We start from the raw sequence: 23,072 nt of genomic DNA, 5'->3' as shown, positions 1-23,072 counted from the left end.
GAAGGTAACAAAGCAAAGAAACAGAATGAGAAAGAAAATATATCAAACAAGAGCTACAAATAAAACAATACTTGACACCCCAGGCACAGAAACAAAGAAGATGCTATCAGGAAGCAACATAAGGAATCCAAAAATCAAGAAAGCCCTTCTATTCCACAACATCCTCAGAAGAGAGCTAAAGAAAAACAAACAAACTCCTGGGCCACGGCGTCAGGAACCAGCACTAAGTGTGTCATCAGGCAAAATTCTCAAAAAGTATAGTCTCCTTCATCAAATCCACCAGTTTGGGATAACCTACAAGTTAATGAGAGGAAAGAAACAGACAAAGAAAAAGCCAACATTCCTAATGGGAATAACCGATACTGTAAAGGATTTCTTCCTGAACTATGCACGTGTTACCACTGATAAGACTGACACCATCACTAGGAATAAGATAAAGCAGCAGAGAATGATCCTGGCAGACTCCATGATCAACCTCCACTCTGATTTCCTCATTAGGAACCCCACTGTGAAGCTGAGCTATTCTTCTTTCTGTGCTCTGAAACCATTCTATATTACAGCACCAAAAGCATCTGATCGTAAGACATGTCTATGTCAAAAGCATGAAAATGCATACTTAATGCTTGAGATCCTTAGAATGTCTGGAGTTGTGAAGTCAAACAAAGTAGATGACAGTTTTCAATTAGTTTGTTGCTCTCCAGCAAGTGAGACCTGCCTTCTTCGCACATGTTCACAATGTCTAAACAAAGGAACAGTTACAACCCAAGAGCAAGACAAAATCCCTGTTCAGTGGAAGCAGTGGGAGAGAGTTCAAGAAGAGACAGTCAATGGAATCCACACTAAACTCGTCCAACACAGTGGCAGTCTTTCAGAGCTCATCATACTTTATGAGCAAATACTCAGAAATGAAACCACAACACATGTGTGTTTAGTACAAAACCTTATTGTTTTTTTGATAGTTGGAAACGGTGTAATTTATAATAGTTAGAACCGTTGTATGTGCAATATGTTTATTATAGTTTGCTTTACAGTACGTTAATTTCTCTATTATAAGGTGACCAGATTTCTGAAATCAAATCTGGGGACATTTCTTGCTCGTACATATAAAACAATACATCTCATCAAGATGAAATTAGGAAACGGGGACAGTAATGGTTTCATTTATTTTTACATATTTATTAATATTTAAACAACAAAAATCAAGTGTAAAAGCCAGGAATGTGCCTCTCCACACTTTTAGTATATCCTAAGATTAATAAAATTAATAAATAAATAGATAAATAAATAAATTAATTAATAGAAAACTAGAACTGTGTCTTTGGGTTGGGGCAAAGTGATGAGGGTGGGAGTGGAGGGGTCTAAGGTGGTTAGCAGGGTTTTTCAATTTTGTGTAGCCCAAAGAGCTCTGCCACCTCCTAAGGGGAGAGTGACATGAGGAAAAGAAAAACCAGTAAATACAAACATTTAGACTGTGGCTCTCTGTGAAGACAGAGTTCCCCCACCTTTTAAAAAAGTGCAACAAATACTTATTCTGCTCATGTCTACATACCTATGAGCAATAGGTTTTCTGCATTAACATCAAAAAGAAGTAGATGTCAAGCCCGCAGGTAAACGGTGATACATGTTTCTTACTGTCACCTGGCCACATCAGGGGCCTGTGCATCTCAAATAAGCAGATTCATTTTTTTCCATAATGGGCTATAAGCACAGCTCCACTACTTCCTGAACCTCAGCAGCTCTTTTGTTTCCTTTCTTTCTTTACTGGACAAATTGATTAATCCAGGTGTGTCTGGCTGGTTACTGAGGTCAGACACACCTGGATTAATCAGGAGCTGCTGAGCTTCAGGAAGAAGTGGAGCTGTGCATGGAGCCTGTTTGGGACAAGAAAATGGGTTGTGGTGATGTGAGGTGAATCAAAGGCATAGACTTGGAGACCCCTTGGATCAGTGTGCAGCATGAGCATGTATAAACTTACATAAAGTGTGTATAACTACATTACGTGTATGGTAGTAGTTGATGTGCCAGTATATTGTTTGCTCCTATAAGGTGAGTTAACTCCGGTCAGTGAGTCAGATAACATGAGATCATCCCTGGTTTCTACATGGCCTTCTGTGTCTGAAGAGCCATCAGCCACTGTATCCAGAGGTCTGGATAAAATAAGAGGAGAAGTGGATATATTATGTGCAGAACGAACATTTTTAAGACACAAGAAAAAAATACAACTAAACTGCCTCTTCTTTCTGCCACAGCTAGGGAAGTGCAGTGAAACTCATGTTCAGTGCAGAGACTCAGAAAGAGGTTTTATCCTCAGACAACTCGAACCTGAGTCACTCTGTTTTACAAAGCAAACTTCACACACTACATTACTCAATACGTTACTTTATCACTTAAATCATGTCAACGCTTTATCACTTGAACTTTAATAATACTCTAAGTAAAATTTTATCTCTTCTCATCAAATGTTCTTTCCATCAGTGTTCCTATTTTCCTCCACCCATTTAATCTCCTTTCTGACTTCCTATCCTCTTCCTCTCTCCTCTTGTATCAATCTTACATTATTCTAAAACAGACATTATATAATTAAAATCAGTTCCAAAAACATTAGAATGTACAACATGAAAACTTCCAATTATTATTTTTATTATTATATAATCTAATTAAATATTACAAATCTAATTACCACAATATTAGGAGCTACAAGCAAAAACAACATAATAAATGGACATTAAACAGGTGGTTATCTCTTCCTCCATCATTCTCAGATCATGTAGATCTTTTCTCATTCAGTTCTCCTGTTACTGACTCCTATTTTTTCACGAGGAGCTTTCATATATCCAAAGTGAGCAGTAGAAAAGCTAAACCTAAGCCTGGAAGTCTATGCTCATAAATCAGCAAAACAACTAGTAATAACTCTACTTCTAACTATATGAAATATAAACTAAAGGTCACCAATCAGTTCTAAAACATCTTTAGAAGAACTCTTGTTGATCCCTGGAGAACCAGCGTACCAGTTTAGTGCCTTACAAGGAGTTTTCAATTATTCTGTTACATTTTATCCAAGTGTCTTTTACTGATGTGAGCAGCAACTCGTGGTCTTGTCTTACTTTTTATTGATAATTTTTAACCTAGACAAAAACCAAACATTTATCACAGGATCAGCCCGATCCAAATACTTACCATGACACAGGGCAGCTCCCCTTGTGACAACGAATTTTCACTTCTTCTGTTTTAAAAGTGGTGCGCTCTTCTTCTTCTTCTTCTTCTTTGTGTTTTAATGGCATCTGACATCCAAAAGGATCATTACCGCCATCTAGTGGTGCGCGCAGCGCACCTAGCTACCGCAACACTTATTCCCCCTCGGCAAAATCGGGGACATTTCCAGGGACAGCTTTAGCCGGGGACAGGTGGTCCAAAACGGGGACAGTCCCCGGAAATCGGGGACGTCTGGTCACCCTACTCTATTAACAAGTAGTAGTTTTAGTAGTAGTGGTCAAAGAGCAAATCTGTTCATTAAATCACTAACGCACACATTTTTTGTCAACACCGTCAGTTTTTCGTCAACACCGTCAGATCTTCGTCAACAGCTTTGGATGTATGTTTTTGTAAATGTTTTGGGAGAAAAAATATTCTTCCTTCAGTTTATATTGTTTTTGTAATAAAGGACCATCTGATCTACATCCTCTTATGTTTTTTATTTAAGGAACTTGTTTTTACCATATTGAAATTAAAATCAAAGTTTGAAAATGCAAATATTTAGAAATCTGAGTTTTCAAAATAGTGTGAAATCACAACTTAAGTTTATACATTATGGTTTTCTTTACATATAGTAATTAAACATTATTATAGTATACTTTCTCTGCAGAAACATATCACTCTAATTGATATAGTGTGTATTTTTAAAAATAGTTTTTTAAAAGGTGTTTTGTCCTGACTCTCAAGAATCAGAAGCTGCTCTCAACCAATAAAACCTGGCAGAGCCAGGACATTAGCCAATCAGAAAGAGAGTAGGGCGGGTCTTTGCAAAGTGAATATTGCCATTCTGAGCTTCATCGGTGTTCATCATTCATCATTATAACTTTTGGAAGAGCATATCAAACTGGCCACAGATGCATGACTGAAAGTAGTGGTGGTCAAAGGTTTTCTTTGGGTTTATGCGAACCAGCAGGTCAGGAAGTGGAGCGGATTGACTATCTGACAACAATTTCCTGCATTCGACTGGGTCTGTTTAGGAAAAAGTAATAAAATAAAATAAATAATTTCACCTGCGCTTTTCTGAACCAAAGAAGGCAGAGCTGCAGGTAGCGCTGCTATCATTCAATATACAGCAGCGTCCATCTAATGAGCCACTGCGCACCAGTACACTCTTAATAAAATGACATGGACTTTGATTTTGATTATTAAGGAAACTACATAAAAAAATTAAACTGCAGCTACAACATGGACTGGAGAGCAGGTTCTAACTGGGTGAGACCAGAGGCGATTCCCAGAGAGCTATTATGAAATTATTTTTTATTTTTACACAAGAGTGGAGCGCGATGTGAAGCAACACTGTAGAAGCAAGTCATATTAGAAACAGCTGGAAAAGCCTCCTGTCTGTGGCTCTATGGACTCATTTTACTCCGACCCTAAAACACCTGCCAGACAGACAGTACTGCAGCCAAGATTACCTTCAACAATATTTAACTTTACGAAACACATTAATAACATTTTGCTAATTAAAAATGTTCATATTTAAAAGCAAGTTATGTTTTTTTCTGATAAACCTTGAGCAATTTTATTAAACTTTTTAAAAATGTAACATCCCATCCTTTATCGATTTTCTATACTGGCTTTTCCCTACAGTTGTGACGTCAAGCCGTATCTGATGGGGAAACGCAGCTCGACGTCACACAGGGTCGTGGGGGGTGGGGGCTCGTCCCTCCTGGACAGGTCTCCAGTCACAGGGCTAAGGTTTAACAGTTTTATTACACTTCAAAAAAGCTAAATAATGCCTTTTTATAATTCAATTCAATTCAATTTTATTTATATAGTGCCAAATCATGAAACATGTCATCTCAAGGCACTTTACAAAATCAAGTTCAATCATATTATACAGATTGGGTCAGATTATACAGATTGGTCAAAAATGTCCTATATAAGGAAATCAGTTGATTGCATCAAAGTCCCGACAAGCAGCATTCACTCCTGGGGAACCGTAGAGCCACAGGGAGAGTTGTCTGCATTGTACATGGCTTTGCTGCAATCCCTCATACTGAGCAAGCATGAAGCGACAGTGGGAAGAAAAACTCCCCATTAACGGGAAGGAAAACCTCCGGCAGAACCGGGCTCAGTAAGAACGGTCATCTGCCTCGACCGACTGGGGTTACAGAAGACAGAGCAGAGACACAACAAGAGAGACAAAAAAGCACAGAAGTACACATTGATCTAGTAATCTGTTCTACATTAGATGGTAGTAGCGGGTGAGCCGTCTTCCTTGGATGATGTCACAGTTAACAGAATATCAGACCAGGTGTACCTACTATGAAGAAAAAGAGAGAGAGCAAAAAGTTAAAAGCTGAAATGACGACAGTCATTTCAATGTAATACAATGCAAAACTGGAGAACAGTAGACTGAAGAACAGTAGAAATCAGTAGAGTGAGAAAATTAGACCCTGATGTCCTCCAGCAGCCTAGGCCTATCACAGCACAACTATAGAGATAGCTCAGGGTATGAGCCACTCTAAACTTATATATATATAAACTTATGAGTTGTGATAATTAATTGTTGAGCAATAACGGGCAAAGCAGAGACTGATTATTGTAATGTGCGATCTGTGTTAAACTAAAATGTATGACATCATAGTGTTATGTGTCCTGCATTGTCCAGGTTGTGGTTGGCCTTGTATGTTCAAAGGATTAATTTATACTGAATGTGACAGGGAGCCAGTGGAGTTAATGTTCAGGTGTGAAGTAGATGATGTAATGATGAAGCTGCTGTCTTTGGTACTAATTGTAGCTTTTGGAGGTTTTCTGGAGGACAGGGAGGAACAGGAGCTGAAACTGTAAAGTGGACTGTGGACCAGTTTGGCAAAAGTGCAAAGGAAAAACTTGATGCTGCAAATATGAAAGTTAACTAGGTGATGTTCTGGATGTGGAAAGTGAAGGAAAGGATGGCGAGGCAGTCCAGGATGACACCAAGGCTCTGAAACTGAAACGTGGGACAGAGACAGGAATGGTCATTGCATATTGTAAAGCTACCAGATTTGGTTAAAGTTGACTTTGCACAATAAGCAAGTGAGGCAACTAATGTGGCATTATTTCCACGGTCCCGGGAATATATGGGCTGACTGGCAAAATTGGACCAGCCTGGTGGCCAATCTTCATTAATTGCACATTGAACCAATAAAAGCAGATTGTGAAGGTCCAATTAGCAGGGTAAGAGCACAGTTTTGCTCAAAATATTGCAATGCACACAACATTATGGGTGACATACCAGAGTTCAAAAGAGGAAAAATTGTTGGTGCACGTCTTGCAGGCGCATCTATGACCAAGACAGCAAGTCTTTGTGATGTATCAAGAGCCACGGTATCCAGGGTAATGTCAGCATACCACCAAGAAGGACAAACCACATCCAACAGGATTAACTGTGGACGCAAGAGGAAGCTGTCTGAAAGGGATGTTCGTGTGCTAACCCGGATTGTATTCAAAAAACATAAAACCACGGCTCCCCAAATCACGGCAGAATTAAATGTGCACCTCAACTCTCCTGTTTCCACCAAAACTGTCCGTCGGGAGCTCCACAGGGTCAATATACACGGCTGGGCTGCTATAGCCAAACCTTTGGTCACTCGTACCAATGCCAAACATCAGTTTCAATGGTGCAAGGAGCGCAAATCTTGGGCTGTAGACAATTTGAAACATGTATTGTTCTCTGATGAGTCCACCTTTACTGTTTTCCCCACATCCGGGAGAGTTACGGTGTGGAGAAGTCCCAAAAAAGCGTACCACCCAGACTGTTGCATGCCCAGAGTGAAACATTGGGGTGGATCAGTGATGGTTTGGGCTGCCATATCATGGCATTCCCTTGGCCCCATACTTGTGCTAGATGGGCGCGTCACTGCCAAGGACTACCGAACCATTCTGGAGGACCATGTGCATCCAATGGTTCAAACATTGTATCCTGAAGGAGGTGCCGTGTATCAGGATGACAATGCACCGATACACACAGCAAGACTGGTGAAAGATTGGTTTGATGAACATGAAAGTGAAGTTGAACATCTCCCATGGCCTGCACAGTCACCAGATCTAAATATTATTGAGCCACTTTGGGGTGTTTTGGAGGAGCGAGTCAGGAAACATTTTCCTCCACCAGCATCACATCGTGACCTGGCCACTATCCTGCAAGAAGAATGGCTTAAAATCCCTCTGACCACTGTGCAGGACTTGTATATGTAATTTCCATGAAAAATCAATTAACGCCTTGGTACCATCACTGAAGTATATACAGTATTAATTAATACGACATATATAAAGTGACAGCTGAGGATAATAATAGTTGTTTTCTGTATGGAAAGTGAGTCTGTAATTACCTGGATCCAAGCACCTGTAGGTGTTTGTGAGAGTGCACTTGTGTATGTAAGTTTTATCCATGAGGAAAAATGCTCAATAGTTTTGAGCAGTTTAGTTTTGGCCTAAACTTAATAAACACATCTTTGGCTGTAAAGAGCCAAAGATGTGTTTATTAAGTTTAGGCCACGGTTAAGGTTAGGTAACGTTGTGGAAGCGCCTCCTCGCATGAGCAGGTGGTTGCTGCAACTCTAGTGAATCAGAGTGGTTCCACCCAGCGCGCTGCGGAACATTTTTTAAACATCCCAGAAGCGCTAGCACTCGCCGTTTCTCTAAAACATGTGGCTCTTCTACTTTTGCTGCGCCGACTCCATGTCAGTCTAGAGCAGACCGGATAGTTCAGGCTGGAAGTCAGTTGATTAGAAGCAAATTGGATCCGGTCGAGTTTACAAGTAATAGACTACATGTGCAGACTTTAAATTGCATTTTACTGTGAAACATCAATGTCATTACCTGCGGCTCCAGCACCAATCCACCAGCGCATCTCACTTGATGCTTGACTCCATAAAGAAAGATTTTAATTTTATTTGAAGCCTACAAGTACACTACTATCCTGCGATGATGCAATCCTCATGTCATCCAAGTCCAACTGCGCACCGGCGCTTTGCTCTAAAATCACACCCGGTTGAAAGGGTACCTGGAAGAAAGAGCAGCGCTCCCGCCTTGCGCTGCTTCTGGCCTGCTATGTTCCCGCAACGCTTCCATGTTCAATGGAACCCCGGGGTCAGGGTTAGGTCATAGAAAGGCTTGAAAATAAATAGAGGTCTATAGAAATTAAGGTGCGGCCCTCAATTTCTTTTTAAACAAGGATGTGTGTGTGTGTATGTGTGTGTGTGTGTGTGTGTGTGTGTGTGTGTGTGTGTGTGTGTGTGTGTGTGTGTGTGTGTGTGTGTGTGTGTGTAGGAAGGGATGGAGGTTGGGGGTTTCTTGCTTAGACGTGAGTGGCTGGTTGATAATGTGTAGCACTCTATGTTCTGTACATTATCAGACTGGGACTGCTCCCATCAAATACGTTCAGAGAAAGGAGGGACATTCAGCAGGACTTTCAGAGCTGATTGGGTGAAGCGACACCTCCTGCCGGTCTACCAAAGGTTGGTTTTAGCCAAACATGGTATTAAATGAAAATGTTGAAAGCAGCAGGTGCCATGAGAAAATACAACAGGTTACGCTGGTGAAGGCACTTCCTCCTGTTCTTTCAAAGAAGAAATAGTGGATTCTGACAAAACAGCAGCTACTCATGCGTCCTCCTGTGCTGCCTTGTTTATTTTGGTTCAGCTCTGGGCTCAGCAGCTCATCGTCACAGCTGTATGTCCCGCCTAAAACCATAATACTGCAACTTGATTGGCCCAAGTGGCTTTTGGTTCGGACACAAAGGCAAGGTTAGATTGGTGATAGTTCTTAATAATATTACTCAAGTAAAAGTAAAGAGCACAGTACTGATTACCTTTTGAACCAGATTCAATGAAGTTCTGCCACTTCTTGTTTCATTCATGATGCCACAGCTAAATGATAAATAACACAGGTTAGTTGATATGTTTGGTGATCGTTTTGTCTCAGAGACACAAGGGATTCGCATAAATGAGGGACATGCTTTGAGAATGAATGTCTAAGGCTAACAAAGACAGATGGTGCATGGAGCAGATGTAAAATGGAGAGGAATTATGGTGAGGAGGTTACAAGGAAGGAAATTGGAAGGGGAGAAAAAAAAGAACCTAGCGGAGCCAGTGTGTGGTCTCCAGAAAGCTGTACCTGCCAGCCTGCTATGCCTGAGAGGAGGATAGAGTCATTGATATGGAGAGATTATCTCTTACTGTTGTCATGCCTCAGTTTTCATCCATCCTACCTCAGATCATAGGAGTGTCTTCCACCAGGCACACAGCAGTGTCACACTTGCTTTACTAGCCAAGCAAGTGAATTTTTTTGGGTTTACATGACTTAAAAGTCCCTTTCTCATGTCAAACATCCATTCAGTTAGGCTGTGACAGTATGTAAAGGAAGTGCTTCAGGGACTAATCTTTTCCCCATTCTGCCTGACAGGAGGAGCCATATGTGATGTTCAAGAAATCGGACACCCCACTTTATGGGAATGACCGATTTGAAGGATACTGCATTGACCTATTGAGAGAGCTGGCAATCATCCTGGGCTTCACATATGAGATTCGGCTGGTGGAAGATGGAAGATATGGTGCACAGGATGAGAACACGGGCCAGTGGAATGGCATGGTTAAAGAGCTGATGGACCATGTAAGTCTTACCTTTACAAAGAGGATTCCAGGGTCTAGAACACAGAAAACTAGAGTACAGTCACTCAGGTCTAAACTATATAATTTAACAGATAAAACAGGAATGAAACACTAAAAATACTTTAATTTTCATAACGCCCTCCTGCGGCCAAACACCCACACAACATTCAGTTCAATTCAAAGCTTATTTATAAAACATGTTAAAACAACATGCCTGTGCAAATTCTCAGTTATCCAGGTCATTACAACAGCAAGCAGATTTAAATCGGAGGCAACCAAACTTTCGTTCTCTTCTTTGTGAGAGTGCATCAAGCTGATTTTGTGCCCTCAGAATGATCTGTTCCACTCTGTGTCATGCTGTTAGGAACAGTTTTTGCTGTCTGCATCCCAGACTGAACCGAAGGGGGTTTCTGAAAAATCGGAAAGCGAGCTAAGGTTGTTGTAAAACAACCAGTTTTACAATGGTTACTGCATCACAGCTAGAAATAAGTATAAATGAGATAATAAATAAGAACAGCATTAATATTAAATTAGCTATGAGTAACATACCAAGATATGCTTCATTTCAATTACAATAATTTCCCAGTTCTGGCATCAATAAAATACATCTTTCATAGCTTATCTCTTCTCATCTCAGCTAGTTTTGAAGACCAGAGGAAAAAAAATGCACTTTTAGTCTGGACTTAAACTGAGAGAACCTGACAGACAAAGGGAGACTATTCCACAGTATGGGTGCTGCCACAGACAAGGCTCTATAACCTAGGAACTTTAGCCTAGCCTTAGGGACAGCCAATAGAAGCTGGTCAGCTGACCTCAGGGTTCTGAGGGGAGTGTAGGGCTGCAACAGTTCACTTAAAAAAGATGGGCCCAAACAGTTTAAATACTTAAAAATAATCAATATAACCTTAAATTTCACACAAAATGGGTGATAAAGTTATACCTCTTGGTCCTTGCACTGTAGACACTGCAGGGAACGCTGGTCTAGTCCTAAATACAAAGAATTACAGTAATCCAAATGCAATGGTATAAATGCGTGGATTGCCCTTTCAAAGTCAACCTGAGGAAGATATCCATCTCTCTCTCTCTCTCTCTCTCTCTCTCTCTCTCTCTCTCTCTCTCTATATATATATATATATATATATATATATATATATATATATATATATATATATATATATATATATGAAGAGTTTCATCGCAAAACGCGATATATCCATTTTAGCATATTTGAGAAAAATTACTTTTTTTTATACCATAATCATATATAACAAAAGAAGAAAACCATATAATCTTTTTAGACTTTATTTCATAAGTGCATAAAAATACTGCATTAAAAATATATTGAAAATGTAACATTTTATAACTTTTTTTGCAAAACGCAACATATCCAAGTGCAAATAATTTCACAAAATTAGACATCCATTTCGGATTAAAAATACATTATAAAACACCATCTTTACATTGCTACTGCTTGAATATTATTCAAACATACCCCCCCCCTCCCCAGACATTCAACTTTGTTCAACATAATTTCCTGAGATTAACTTTTTTAAAACGATTTATATAAAACACTGTGTAGTGACTGTAAAATTGTATTTTACAAGTCGCTTAGTATTTCACCATCCTAACTGAACAGAATAAACAAATTGCACAAATTCCAAGTGCATCATCAGAACAAACAACTTTTACAAACTCCCCATTCCTCATTATCAGTCTCCCGGTTAGAATGAACATCACTGTCAACCTCGGTGTTATAACTTGCACAAGACAAAGCTTGGCGATAGAACTCAGTGACATCGGCTGGAGCTCCAATTTCAGACAGAAGGTATTCAACGTCAGTTTTCTTTTTGCTGCCTTCACAGTAGACACCATCTCAAGAGGCTTTGGGTTAAACTTCCTCCATTGCTTTCCATGTTTTAGTACAGAATATTAGCAATATACTGCAGAATAGGACGTTTTGTAACCAATCTGATCATTCCTGATTCACAGCATCCGGGCGTCGCTCAGCTTGAATGACCTTTGTGATTTAACAAAGTTTTGTGTTTCAGAATTAAAGTCTTGTGCATTCCAATCAGTGCCATAGATGTGCAAGTTACTGTGCTTACGTAATATTGCATAGTAGTCTTTGGGGTATCATCTGCTCGATCCGCCTAAACACTCTGTCAGCTGGGAGAAAACTATGTCCACGAATGGGGAATGTGAATTTAATTTCAATGTCAGGAAATGCTGAATATCGTAAGGCACAGATCATGGACAGTACATTCATATTCTTGTTCTGCCCAAAGCAGGAGTCACCGAACAGTCTGAGTTTAGTTTTTTGATGCAAAATACCATTGAACCGAACTCGAAAGCAGTCGTCCAGTGCAGAGGCAATCATGTTTGAGTCCTTTTTGTTTTCATGCTCCATCCACACATAAAGATTGACATAATTTTTCTTTTGATTACTGCCTTCACCATAATGTACCACCACGCCAAACAGATACAGGTAGAGCTGCCTTGAATAGTATGCCTGCCCGATTGGCGTTCATGGCAGAGCCATGTTTTGCATCATGTCAAAGCAAACGGTTAGTGCAGTAGGGTCCACAATATTCAGCTGGTCGTAAAATACTCAAGCTTGTCTCAGATGCAAGATGAACATAGCATTTTTTGTTCATTTTTCTTCATCTGTCAAACTTGGATCCTTCATAGAGAGTCGACGTTTTGTGAAAGGTGGCACAGGCATCAGTTGCTGGATGCCCAAACCCAAGATTAAATTCTTTGTAAAAAATAGTGTAGTACAGAGAGTAGCTGAGTTGGTCGTGGTTCTGTTGTTTAAATAGTTCATACTTGCGTCGCACTGAAAGATCAGAAGGCAAATATTTGCGTCCAGGGGCTCCTCCCCGTCCATAATGACTTGCATGACAGGTGAAAGTCTGTATGTGTGTCTTGACCTGCTCTCGCTTCCTAACCACTTCTCCAGCATTGCGCAGCCCTCCGCGGTTTTCAGGACGAGGCTCTGCATCAGTGGAGTAATACTGGGCGAAGCGAGATGGTCTGTCCTTGCTGATGCCTGAAATGACACAAGAAAAGCACAGTTTAGAATAAGAATATACATGTCATGAAACCATACACGTTTGGCCCGGCCTGGGCACACAAGCCCCTCCACAACAAGGATGTTATGTTTATTCCAACTTCATTAATAAATTAGACATCAGGACAAGCCCAAGTCCTGGCCTGCCTGTTTAGCAAATATTTTATTGGAGAACTCAAATTTGTTTTACAAAATACCGTATTAGTGATTTTTTTAGTATTCAATATAGTGCAATTTGCAAAATAAAAACAAAATTAGCAAACCGCTACTGAGAAATAGGCAACACATAACGATAAAGTAAAGAAACAAAAGAAAATAAATGAATAAAGAGAAACCAAGATCTATTTCATCCAAACAGATGCATAACTGCTTACGCAGTCGGCTTTCCCCTACAGAACTAAAGTAGAAAATGTTCTCCCCATCTGAATTGTTTGTATCCTAAAATAATGATGATGATAATAATAATAATGATAATAATAACAACATGACACAGATGAGGATTGTCTCTAGCATTGTGAGCGCAGGAAATCTGGGGAATTGTTCCACCACCAGAATGCCTGATTTTGCGCTTTTTCTTGTGTTCATGGTACTCCGTAGATCCCCCCCCCCCGTGTACGAGAAGCGAGTAGTATTGGTTCCTCTAGGCCACAGGTGTCAAACTCAAGGCCCGCGGGCCGAATCCGGCCCGTCAAGGTAAATAATCCGGCCCTCAAGAGCCAAAAAAAGGCACACCGTGTCATAAAGTAGAGGCATATATCTGTTTGAAGTGTATAAATTGGCTAAATCTGTGCCTCCTGTAAGTTTAACTCACCCCAATATCAACTTTTGTTGCAGATAAACTGTATAAACTGGGCCTAAGATTGCTACTTTTATGTTACTGTGCATTTTTTATACTTCTATGTGAACTGGAATGAAATTAGAAATTGAAAAGTATCGTCTATATACACATGCAACCGGCCCTTTTAATGACTTCATGACGCCAAAGTGGCCCCATATAGAAATGAGTTTGACACCCCTGCTCTAGGCCATCAAAAGTGTTCATTTTCTTGTTTTTGAGCCAGTTTTGTGCAATGTTTTGATGGCAATGCGGCGAGCGAGGGCATCGCGATCTTTGTTTCTGCAGCGGACCAACATGCGCCCTGATTGGCTGAGAGGATGCATCGCTGTTTGTGTGGAATGTTCCAGGCTTGTATCGCGTTTTGAAAAGGAAGGGTGTTTTAGAGCCTTCATGGGATTTAACTTGTTTTGCTGAAAAATTATTCAGCACCCACATTGCCCTCTCCATCAGCAATGATTTGGTACGGGTAGTTTACAAAATTTAAAATTTGGCGCATATCGCGTTTTGCGATGAAACTTTTCATATATATATATATATATATATATATATATATATATATATATATATATATATATATATATATATATATATATATATACACACACCGCATTTTTCAGACTATAAGGCGCACTTAAAATCCTTAAATTTTCTGAAAAGTGAATGGTGCGGCATATATATTTGTATATGATTACCGTTGTGCTCACTGACCGATTTTTATGTGGCACAATGCACTGAAAAATCTGTTAAAATGTGTAAATACGACTTTGATTAGCAATGAAGCCGCTCTGCTCAATGGATATTTGGAGCATTAAGTCTGTCTCATTCCGAATACTTCCGTCAGTGCACTGCTAATGTGCACTGACCACTTACTGCCGTAGTGCCCACTTTCGATCTTTGGTATTGTTCCAAAAGGAACACTTATGTTAAAAAGCTTACCGGAAATGACGGGATGACGTGACGAACGCAACACACGTGAACGTGAATTTTCAGCCCGCCAAAAATATATGCCGGCGACATATATATCAGCTTCTGTCAGTGAGGGACATGTAAGTGATGCATTAGACGAGAGTACAATGCCTCGTATTACCACTACTTACATTTATATGTATAAATGTAAGTGTTTTATATTCACCATTACTTACATTTATATGATTGCGGTGTCGCAGCTCCGGCTGTCTCGGCTGAATTGTCCGCCATTATTTTCAAAATGGGAACATCTTCCCGACGTCCCTAGTCCCTCCCTTTCCGCTTTGTAGTCAAGACGGCGTCCGTTTAGTGCGAGTAGGGTCCATCGTTACACACTGCATTTTGTGACCTTTTTAGGGGGTCATCCGGGTACCTTCAGTGCACTGACTTTTTGTGTTATCTACACTATATACTTAAAACTAAGTGTTCAAAGTGTAGAAGTAGGCGGAATGATACACGGCCTGTGTTACTACCTGATCAGCCCCTTAACAGGACCCTTGAGCTGTCTACAAGACTGCCTGACAGTAATGTCTAAACTAGAAGTGCATTCATGTAAGGCAGCTCGCGCCCGGAGTACGCGCTAGCAACAATAAAACAAGTAAGCTAATTCAATATAAAAGTTCTGTTTAAAATGTGTATAAAATGTTAGAAACAGGGCAGTGTCGTCCAACTACTCTGTTTTTCCCGACAGAGACAGATAGCTCTCCCTATCAGGAGAGAGCAGTGTAAGGTGACCAGATTTCAATTCTCTAATGAAAACCATGGACATCTCTGATTTTGTTAAGCACAGGATCTCTGGCTGGGGGTTGGTTTGTTTTGTCTGAACTGCAACGGCAACAGGGCGGGTAAGGTGTATTCGGCTCTTCTACGTTGGGACAGGGGCAGGACCTGGTAAATACTGCGTGTAGCGCAAAACTTTTTTTCTCTATAATGATACACTGAAATCAGAGACATTTCCGGGGACAGGTCATCCAAAATGGGGACTGACCTCGGAAATCGGGGACGTCTGATCACCCTACCGGAGGGACAGAGTGTTATTACACACTTGGGAAGAATATGCAATGCGCCTTATATGTGACAAAGACCCACTTAGACACACAAATTCATGGTGCGCCTTATAATCCGGTGTACCTTATGGTCCGAAAAATATGGTATACAGTGTATATATATATATATATATATATATATATATATATATATATATATATATATATATATATATATATGATAATATTAATGTCATTACTCTGCAGTTAGGGTTAGGGTTGTTTTTCCTGCATGTCCTGTAAGAAAACCTTCTTTATCCTCGCCCTTTTCCAATCACTGAAAAGCAGTGTGCACACATCCAAACTATTATGTAGTCCACTCTGTTCAACCCTACTCCTAAGCAGGGCTGAAGAACCTGGGCCGGCTCTGAAAAAAAAACTGTTGCTGTAATGCGGGTGGAGCCGAGAAGATCCCACCCCAACTGGCTCAGAAGCCACCATTCCAGTGAGCAAGCTCTTAATAGCAAGCTCAGCATAAATATAGTTTGTCCCTTATGGGTGCTTGATTCCAGTTTAAGCTGAAACTCAGAACAACCACAAACAGTTATACACTACTGGGTTTCCAGAGCAGAACACAGCTGAATCTTTGTTGGCGTTGTCAGGCTTTTTCTTTGTTTAGTGGCATCCTCACTCTGGACAGGCCCCAGGGGTTGACATCGCAGTTCAAGCTGACACCATGTATTTTGCTGTACCAACTCAAACTACTTTTTGTGTGCCAACACGTAATTTTTTTCAGTGGAAAAAAAAACACTGCGGTTCAAAACCATGTTTGGTAACCCGATCAGAGTTGTGATGGTATAAAATGCCAATGAGAGAAATCTGATGTTTCTGGCTGTCTAAACACTGCAGCAACAGAATTTTCCCACTGCGCTCAATTCAATTTAATTTTCAATTCAAATTTATTTATATAGCGCCAATTCATGAAACATGTCATCTCGAGGCACTTTACAAAGTCAGAATCAGTCAGATTATACAGATTGGTCGAAACTTTCCTATATAAGGGAACCAGTTGGTTGCTTCAAAGTCCCGACAAGCAGCATTTACTCCTGAAGAAGCGTAGAGCTACAGGGAGAGTTGTCTGCATTGTCCATGGCTTTGCAGCAATCCCTCATACTGAGCAAGCATGAAGAGACAGTGGTAAGAAAAACCACCCATTAGCGGAATGAAAAACCTCCAGCAGAACCGGGCTCAGTAAGAACGGTCATCTGCCTCGACCGACTGGGGGTTACAGAAGACAGAGCAGAGACACAACAAGACAGACAAAAAGCACAGAAGCAAACATTGATCCAGTAATCTGTTCTACATTAGATGAAAATAGCAGGTGACCTGTCTTCCTTGGATGATGTCACAGTTAACAGAATGTCAGACCAGGTGTGCCTATTATGAAGAAAAAAGAGAGAGAGCAAAAAGTTAAAAGCTGAAATGACGATAGTCATTTCAATGTAATGTAATGCAAAACTGGAGAACAGTAGACTGGAGAACAGTAGAAATCAGTAGAGTGAAAAAAATAGGCCCTGATGTCCTCCAGTAGCCTAAGCCTATAGCAGCACAACTATAGAGGTAGCTCAGGGTAACATTAGCCACTCTAACTATAAGCTTTGTCAAAAAGGAAAGTTTTAAGATTAGTCTTAAAAGTAGACAGGGTGTCTGCCTCACGGACCAAAAGTGAGAGATGGTTCCACAGGAGAGGAGCCTGATAGCTAAAGGATCTGCCTCCCATTCTACTTTTAGAGACTCTAGGAACCACCAGTAGACCTGCAGTCTGAGAGCGAAGGGCTCTGTTAGGAATATATGGGGTAATCAGAGCTCTGATATATGATGGAGCTTGATTATTTAGGGCTTTATACGTTAGAAGAAGAATTTTAAATTCTATTCTTGATTTAAGAGGAAGTCAATGAAGGGAAGCTAAAATTGGAGAAATGTGATCCCTCTTGTTGATTTTCATCAGAACTCTTGCCACAGCATTTTGGATCAGCTGAATACTTCGAACTGCATTTTGTGGACTTCCTGATAGTAATGAATTACAATAGTCCAGCCTTGAAGTAACAAATGCATGGACTAGTTTTTCAGCATCACCCCTGGACAGAATGTTTCTAATTTTGGCGATATTCCTGAGGTGAAAAAAGGAAACTCTGGAAACCTGTTTAATATGGGATTTAAATGACATGTCTTGGACAACAATGTTTTTAACTTTATTACCAGAGGCCAATTTAATGCCATCCAGATTAAGTGATTGATTTAGAAGTTTATTTTTTGAGGACTCTGGTCCAAAGATTACAACTTCTGTCTTGTCAGAATTTGATTGCAGGAAATTTAAAGTCATCCAGCTTTTGATGTCATCAAGACATGACTGCAGTCAAAGTAACTGATTGGATTCATCAGGATTTATGGATAAATATAGCTGAGTGTCATCAGCATAACAGTGGAAATTAATCCCATGCTGTCTGATAATTTTGCCAGTCGGAAGCATATATATATGGTAAAGAGAATTGGTCCAAGGACTGAACCCTGTGGTACTCCACAGGTGACCCTAGAGTTTGAGGAAGATTTATTATTAACATGAACAAACTGGAATCTGTCTGACAGATAAGATTTAAACCAGCCTAATGCTTTCCCCTTAATCGCTACAGTATGCTCAAGTCTTTGTAGGAGAATAGTGTGATCAACTGTGTCAAATGCAGCGCTGAGATCTAACAGGACAAGTATAGACACAAGTCCATTATCTGAGGCCATGAGAATGTCATTAGTGACCTTCACCAGAGCTGTTTCAGTGCTATGATGAGCTCTAAAGCCTGACTGAGGTTTAATAACAGCTACTTTAAAGCCTGTGGTACATATCCATTTACCAATGATAGATTAATTATGTCTAAAATAGGACCACTGATCAGAGGGAATACCTCCTTAAACAACTTGGTTGGGATTGGGTCTAACATACAGGTAGAAGGTTTAGATGAAGCTAAAATTTTAGATAGCTCAGAAAGCTCTGCTGCTTCTAAACAGTTCAGACACTGCGCAGATTCTAAAGATTCCTCCAACACTGCCTCACTTACTGAGGACGAGGTAATCATGTTTGGGAGGATGGCAATTATTTTATTTTTAATGGAATAAATTTTATTTATGAATAATCACATAAATTCATTACTGCTAAGAGCTAAGGGAATGGATGGATTAGCGGAGCTATGACTTTGTGTAAGTTTGTCAACTGTACTGAAGAAAAATCTAGGATTATTCTTATTATCCTCAATGATGAAAAATATGCTGCTCTAACTCTGCGAAGGGTCTTGTTATACAACAATAGACTGTTCCTCCAGATTAGGTAGGATTCCTCTTGGTGTGTAGAGCGCCATTTTCTCTCCAATTTCCTAACATTGTGCTTCAAGGAACGCAGCTCTGAATTAAACCAAGGAGCCAGCTTCCTGTGAATAATCACCTTCTTTTTCAAGGGAGCTACATTGTCTAAAGCAGAACGCAATGACAAAGTCATACCGTTAACAAAGACATCTATTTGTGAATAGGAAGAAACAACATTGCTGCTATCTGCAGGGTATTTCTGCAATACTGACAATATTAAGAGGGGGTCAGCCTTTTTAAAGTTTGATTCAGCATTGTCCGATAAAGATCTACTATAATGGAACCCTCTTTTGAGGGTGGAGAACTCAGTTAGATTAAACTCAAATGTTATTAAAAATGATCAGATAGGACAGGGTTGCAAGGAAATACTGTTAATTCTTCACAATCAATGCCATATGTCAGCACAAGGTCTAAAGTATGGAGCCAAGAGTGTGTCGGTTTATGCACATTAGGCTGGTTCCCCGATGAAACCAGCCTATTAGCAGAGCTCTGCCGCTGTGACGACTCCGAAAGCAGATTCAAAATCTGCTTATAAGCTTGATAACCAGATTGCACAAATGAAATTTTGAGGTGTACTAAAAACATGTTAAAACTACTTTGTGTCAAATTAAGGGTATGAAATCAATAGACTTGTAATATCGCCTCCTCTTTACTGCTCCTTACTCATTACTCTTTACTGCTCCTGCAGGCAGACTGTTCTGACTTGCTGCACACAGCCATGCCCCTCCAACAGAAGCCTTGTACTTTTGAAAAGTAGAAGCCTTGTACTTTTGAAAAGTACAAGGCTTCTCAGACAAGGAACTTTTTTCCTTGAAACTAAAGCCCCGGGAATCTGAAATCCCACATGTGGAAACTCATGCTTGTCATGATCCTTGGGTATTAATTAGTTAATCCCACTCACATGTGTTGTAAGCAATAAAATCTGTTAATTCCCAGTTGTATTTAAGTTTCGGGGGTTTTGTTCCTTAGTTGTTGCATCGTCTGTTTTCCATTCCTGTTCCTAAATTGTGTAATACAATCCGAGGTCTGTGAGTTTGTTCAGGTGGTCAAGGCTTCTGTGTTGGCCCCAAAGGACCCCTGCATGACAGGTCCTAGGCTTCTTCTGGGGTTCACTTTTGGATTCCTGTTAGAGGTTCTCAGTGGTCCTCAGTCTTCTCCAGAGGTTCCCAGTGATCTCCAGTCTTCTCCAGAGGTTTCCAGTGGTCTCCATAGCTGCCAGCCTCCAGAACACTTGGTCGGCTCGGGACTACCTCTAGGTCGTCTGCAAGTATTCCATTTTTTTTAACTCTTTCCCTCCTTCTGAGGCCCCCTCTACCCACCCTGTTTGGGTTGTTTTTGTTTGGACTCCAGTGGGCATCTGGAATCCACCCTTGAGAAGGGGTTAATATCATGATCCTTGGGTGTTTGTGTTAATTAGTTAATCCTAATAAACACTGTTGTGCGCAATGTTCGTTTCGTTGTTGCATTGTCTGTTTTCCATCCCTGTAACTAAATTGTGTAATTCTGTGGGTTGGCTTCATTAAAATATTTACAGTATGTGCCTGCCGTCGTCTTGCTGCCGCTTTGGTCCTTCACCTCAAACCTTGACAGTGCTGGATGTTTGAAAACCCTGGGTTTTTCACATGTAATGGAAAAAGGCCTATTTGTGCTCTACTGTTGCTGCATGAAAAATGTAATGCTCCCAAACTGAAAAATATTGTGGTAGCTAGTAGTCCTTTCTGGTTTCACTTTTTAAAACTGTGTTATGTAATGTTGCGTTTTGCAGTTCAACACATAAACATCCTGAATGTGTTCATGTGTAAAACAATGCTACATTTGTTGGTATATGCACATGCTGAACTGACAGGGCTGTACCGGATACTTACATTACAAAAACATGTACCTTTACGCCCCTAATCCAGAGCATTCTTAGTTGTAAATTGGGGCAATTTGTGTAATTAACACCACCCAATGACAGACTGCATGCTTTTTAACTTTAATGAGCATAGGTATATTTTATATACATTTTACACATGCGGGATTAACTGTCTTCCTTTTTTTTAGATAAGAACATTGATATTAATAAAATAACAAATTCTTAATATCCATCCATCCATTTTCCAAACTGCTTAATTCCTCATGGGGTCACAGGGGTTGCTGGTGCCTATCTCCAGCATTCACAGGGCGAGAGGCAGGGTACACCCTGGACAGGTCGCCAGTCTGTCGCAGGGCAACACAGAGAGACAAACAGGACAAACAACCATTCGCAGCTAAGGACAATTTGGAGAAGCCAATTAACCTAACAGTCATGTTTTTGGACTGTGGGAGGAAGCCAGAGTACCCGGAGAGAACCCACGCATGCACAGGGAGAACATGCAAACTCCATGCAGAAAGACCCAGGGGTGTACTCAAACCCAGGACCTTCTTGCTGCAAGGCAACAGCGCTACCCACTGCGCCACTGTGCAGCCAAATTCTTAATAAGAAATTTTATATCTAATGGGGTATTCTTATTTTTTCTAAAGCTTTTTTCTAAAACTTAGCTTCTTAGTATTTTATCATTGTGCTATAGATTTTAGGCATTTTCTTATACACAGTATTAGAAAAGAATGTCAGAATTGAACCAAATGTTCAGTTGTAGTCACAAAGAATGATGTCATACGGAGGAGCTAAACTACAGAAAGTGAGACACAAAAGAAAGAAAATGGGAGAGGTAAAGATGGCTCAGCTAAAGTTCGATAATCCAACACAAGCATAGAAGTTCAGGAGTTGTTTCCCCCACAGAGCTTATTAAAACACAAACACAAGAACACAAAGTGTGCTCACAGTGTTGATTACTGCAACAAAATCCCAGTTAGGATAAATGACATGGACAGAAAAACAGCACGCACTCCATGGCCAATAGTCAATATCTGACCTCATTAGACACGGTACCCGCAAGGGGTTAAGTGGCCCTTAACTACTCCACACTTGTCTTCTGCTTCTATTCTTGATCGGTGTACCAATTCTCCATTGTGACAGATAGTCTTGTTTTTACATGGGTGAAGGGCCCAGTCCCCCGTGAGGTGTTGTTCTGTGCATGTTTGCCCCACTTCTTGCACTTGACTTAGACAGATGGTGATTGCACTAGACAATGTCCCAGAAGAGTTGAGAGAAGTGGACTCAGAGAAGAGAGATCAGGCATAGGACTGCTGAATTGCTCTGAACAAGTTTCAAGGGTTACATCAAAGAAATGTATCCGAATCATCTATAATCTGTGTTATGCTTAAGGTGGAACAAACACCTTTAAAGAGTATGGGTAGAATAGGAGATGCCTTTTATCAGGTTCATCTAACATGTAACCCCACTCTGCATGTCATGCTCATCCTTTAGAGATAAATGGCAATCTTCATAGGTCAAAAAAGGATACATCTTTGAGGGATGAACCCCTTCACTTTGTGAATGTTTAGCATCTGAAGTAATAATCTAGGAAAGGGGTGTCCAAACTTTTCAGTAGGTGAGCTGAAATTGTCAAGTCAAAAGTACGCGAGGGCCAAACAACTGATAAAAAAAGATTAAAAAAAAAATAACCAGAATTATGTTGTGATTTTTTTACCTGCTCTAAAAAATATCCATCCATCTAATTTCTAACACGCCTATCCCTTGTGGAGTCGCGAGGGGTGCTGGTGCCTATCTCCAGCTGTCATTGGGTGAATGGCGGGGTGCACCATAGACAGGTCGGCAGTCTATTGCAGGGCATCTACAAAATATGATAATTTTAATAAAAAAATAGTCAGAATTTCTGAAGTAACAGGATCTGTAAATAACTGTAGGTCCAAAGTTAAAAAAAAAAAACACAAACAAAAGGTTTTGCTTATTTGCTTTAAATATAAACATGGTCACCCATTGTGAAAATTATTTTAGTAATATAAAGAATAGTTTTTCCTTGAAAACACTTGCTGTATTTTGCTAATTTTAATAAATGACTTAAAAAACA

General features: G+C 40.2%; 1 protein-coding gene across 2 annotated transcripts in view; it reads left to right on the top strand.

Annotated features, from left to right (window-relative positions):
- LOC105917636 (glutamate receptor ionotropic, kainate 2) overlaps positions 1 to 23,072 on the top strand; it is a 1,028,886-nt gene that overhangs the window by 490,387 nt on the left and 515,427 nt on the right. For both annotated transcript variants that reach the window (XR_004928158.1, XM_036128574.1), the window contains exon 11: positions 9,643 to 9,849. Coding sequence is in view for 1 of the 2 variants with exons in the window: in XM_036128574.1 (XP_035984467.1) it covers positions 9,643 to 9,849 (207 nt within the window). In the remaining variant the exon portion in view is untranslated. The remainder of the gene's footprint in view (positions 1 to 9,642; positions 9,850 to 23,072) is intronic.

The sequence above is a fragment of the Fundulus heteroclitus genome, chromosome 3, assembly GCF_011125445.2.
Source record: "Fundulus heteroclitus isolate FHET01 chromosome 3, MU-UCD_Fhet_4.1, whole genome shotgun sequence".
In the NCBI taxonomy this organism is placed as follows: domain Eukaryota; kingdom Metazoa; phylum Chordata; class Actinopteri; order Cyprinodontiformes; family Fundulidae; genus Fundulus; species Fundulus heteroclitus.
The sequence above is the reverse complement of the archived record's forward strand: the minus strand, read 5'-3'. Positions and strand labels throughout refer to the sequence as shown.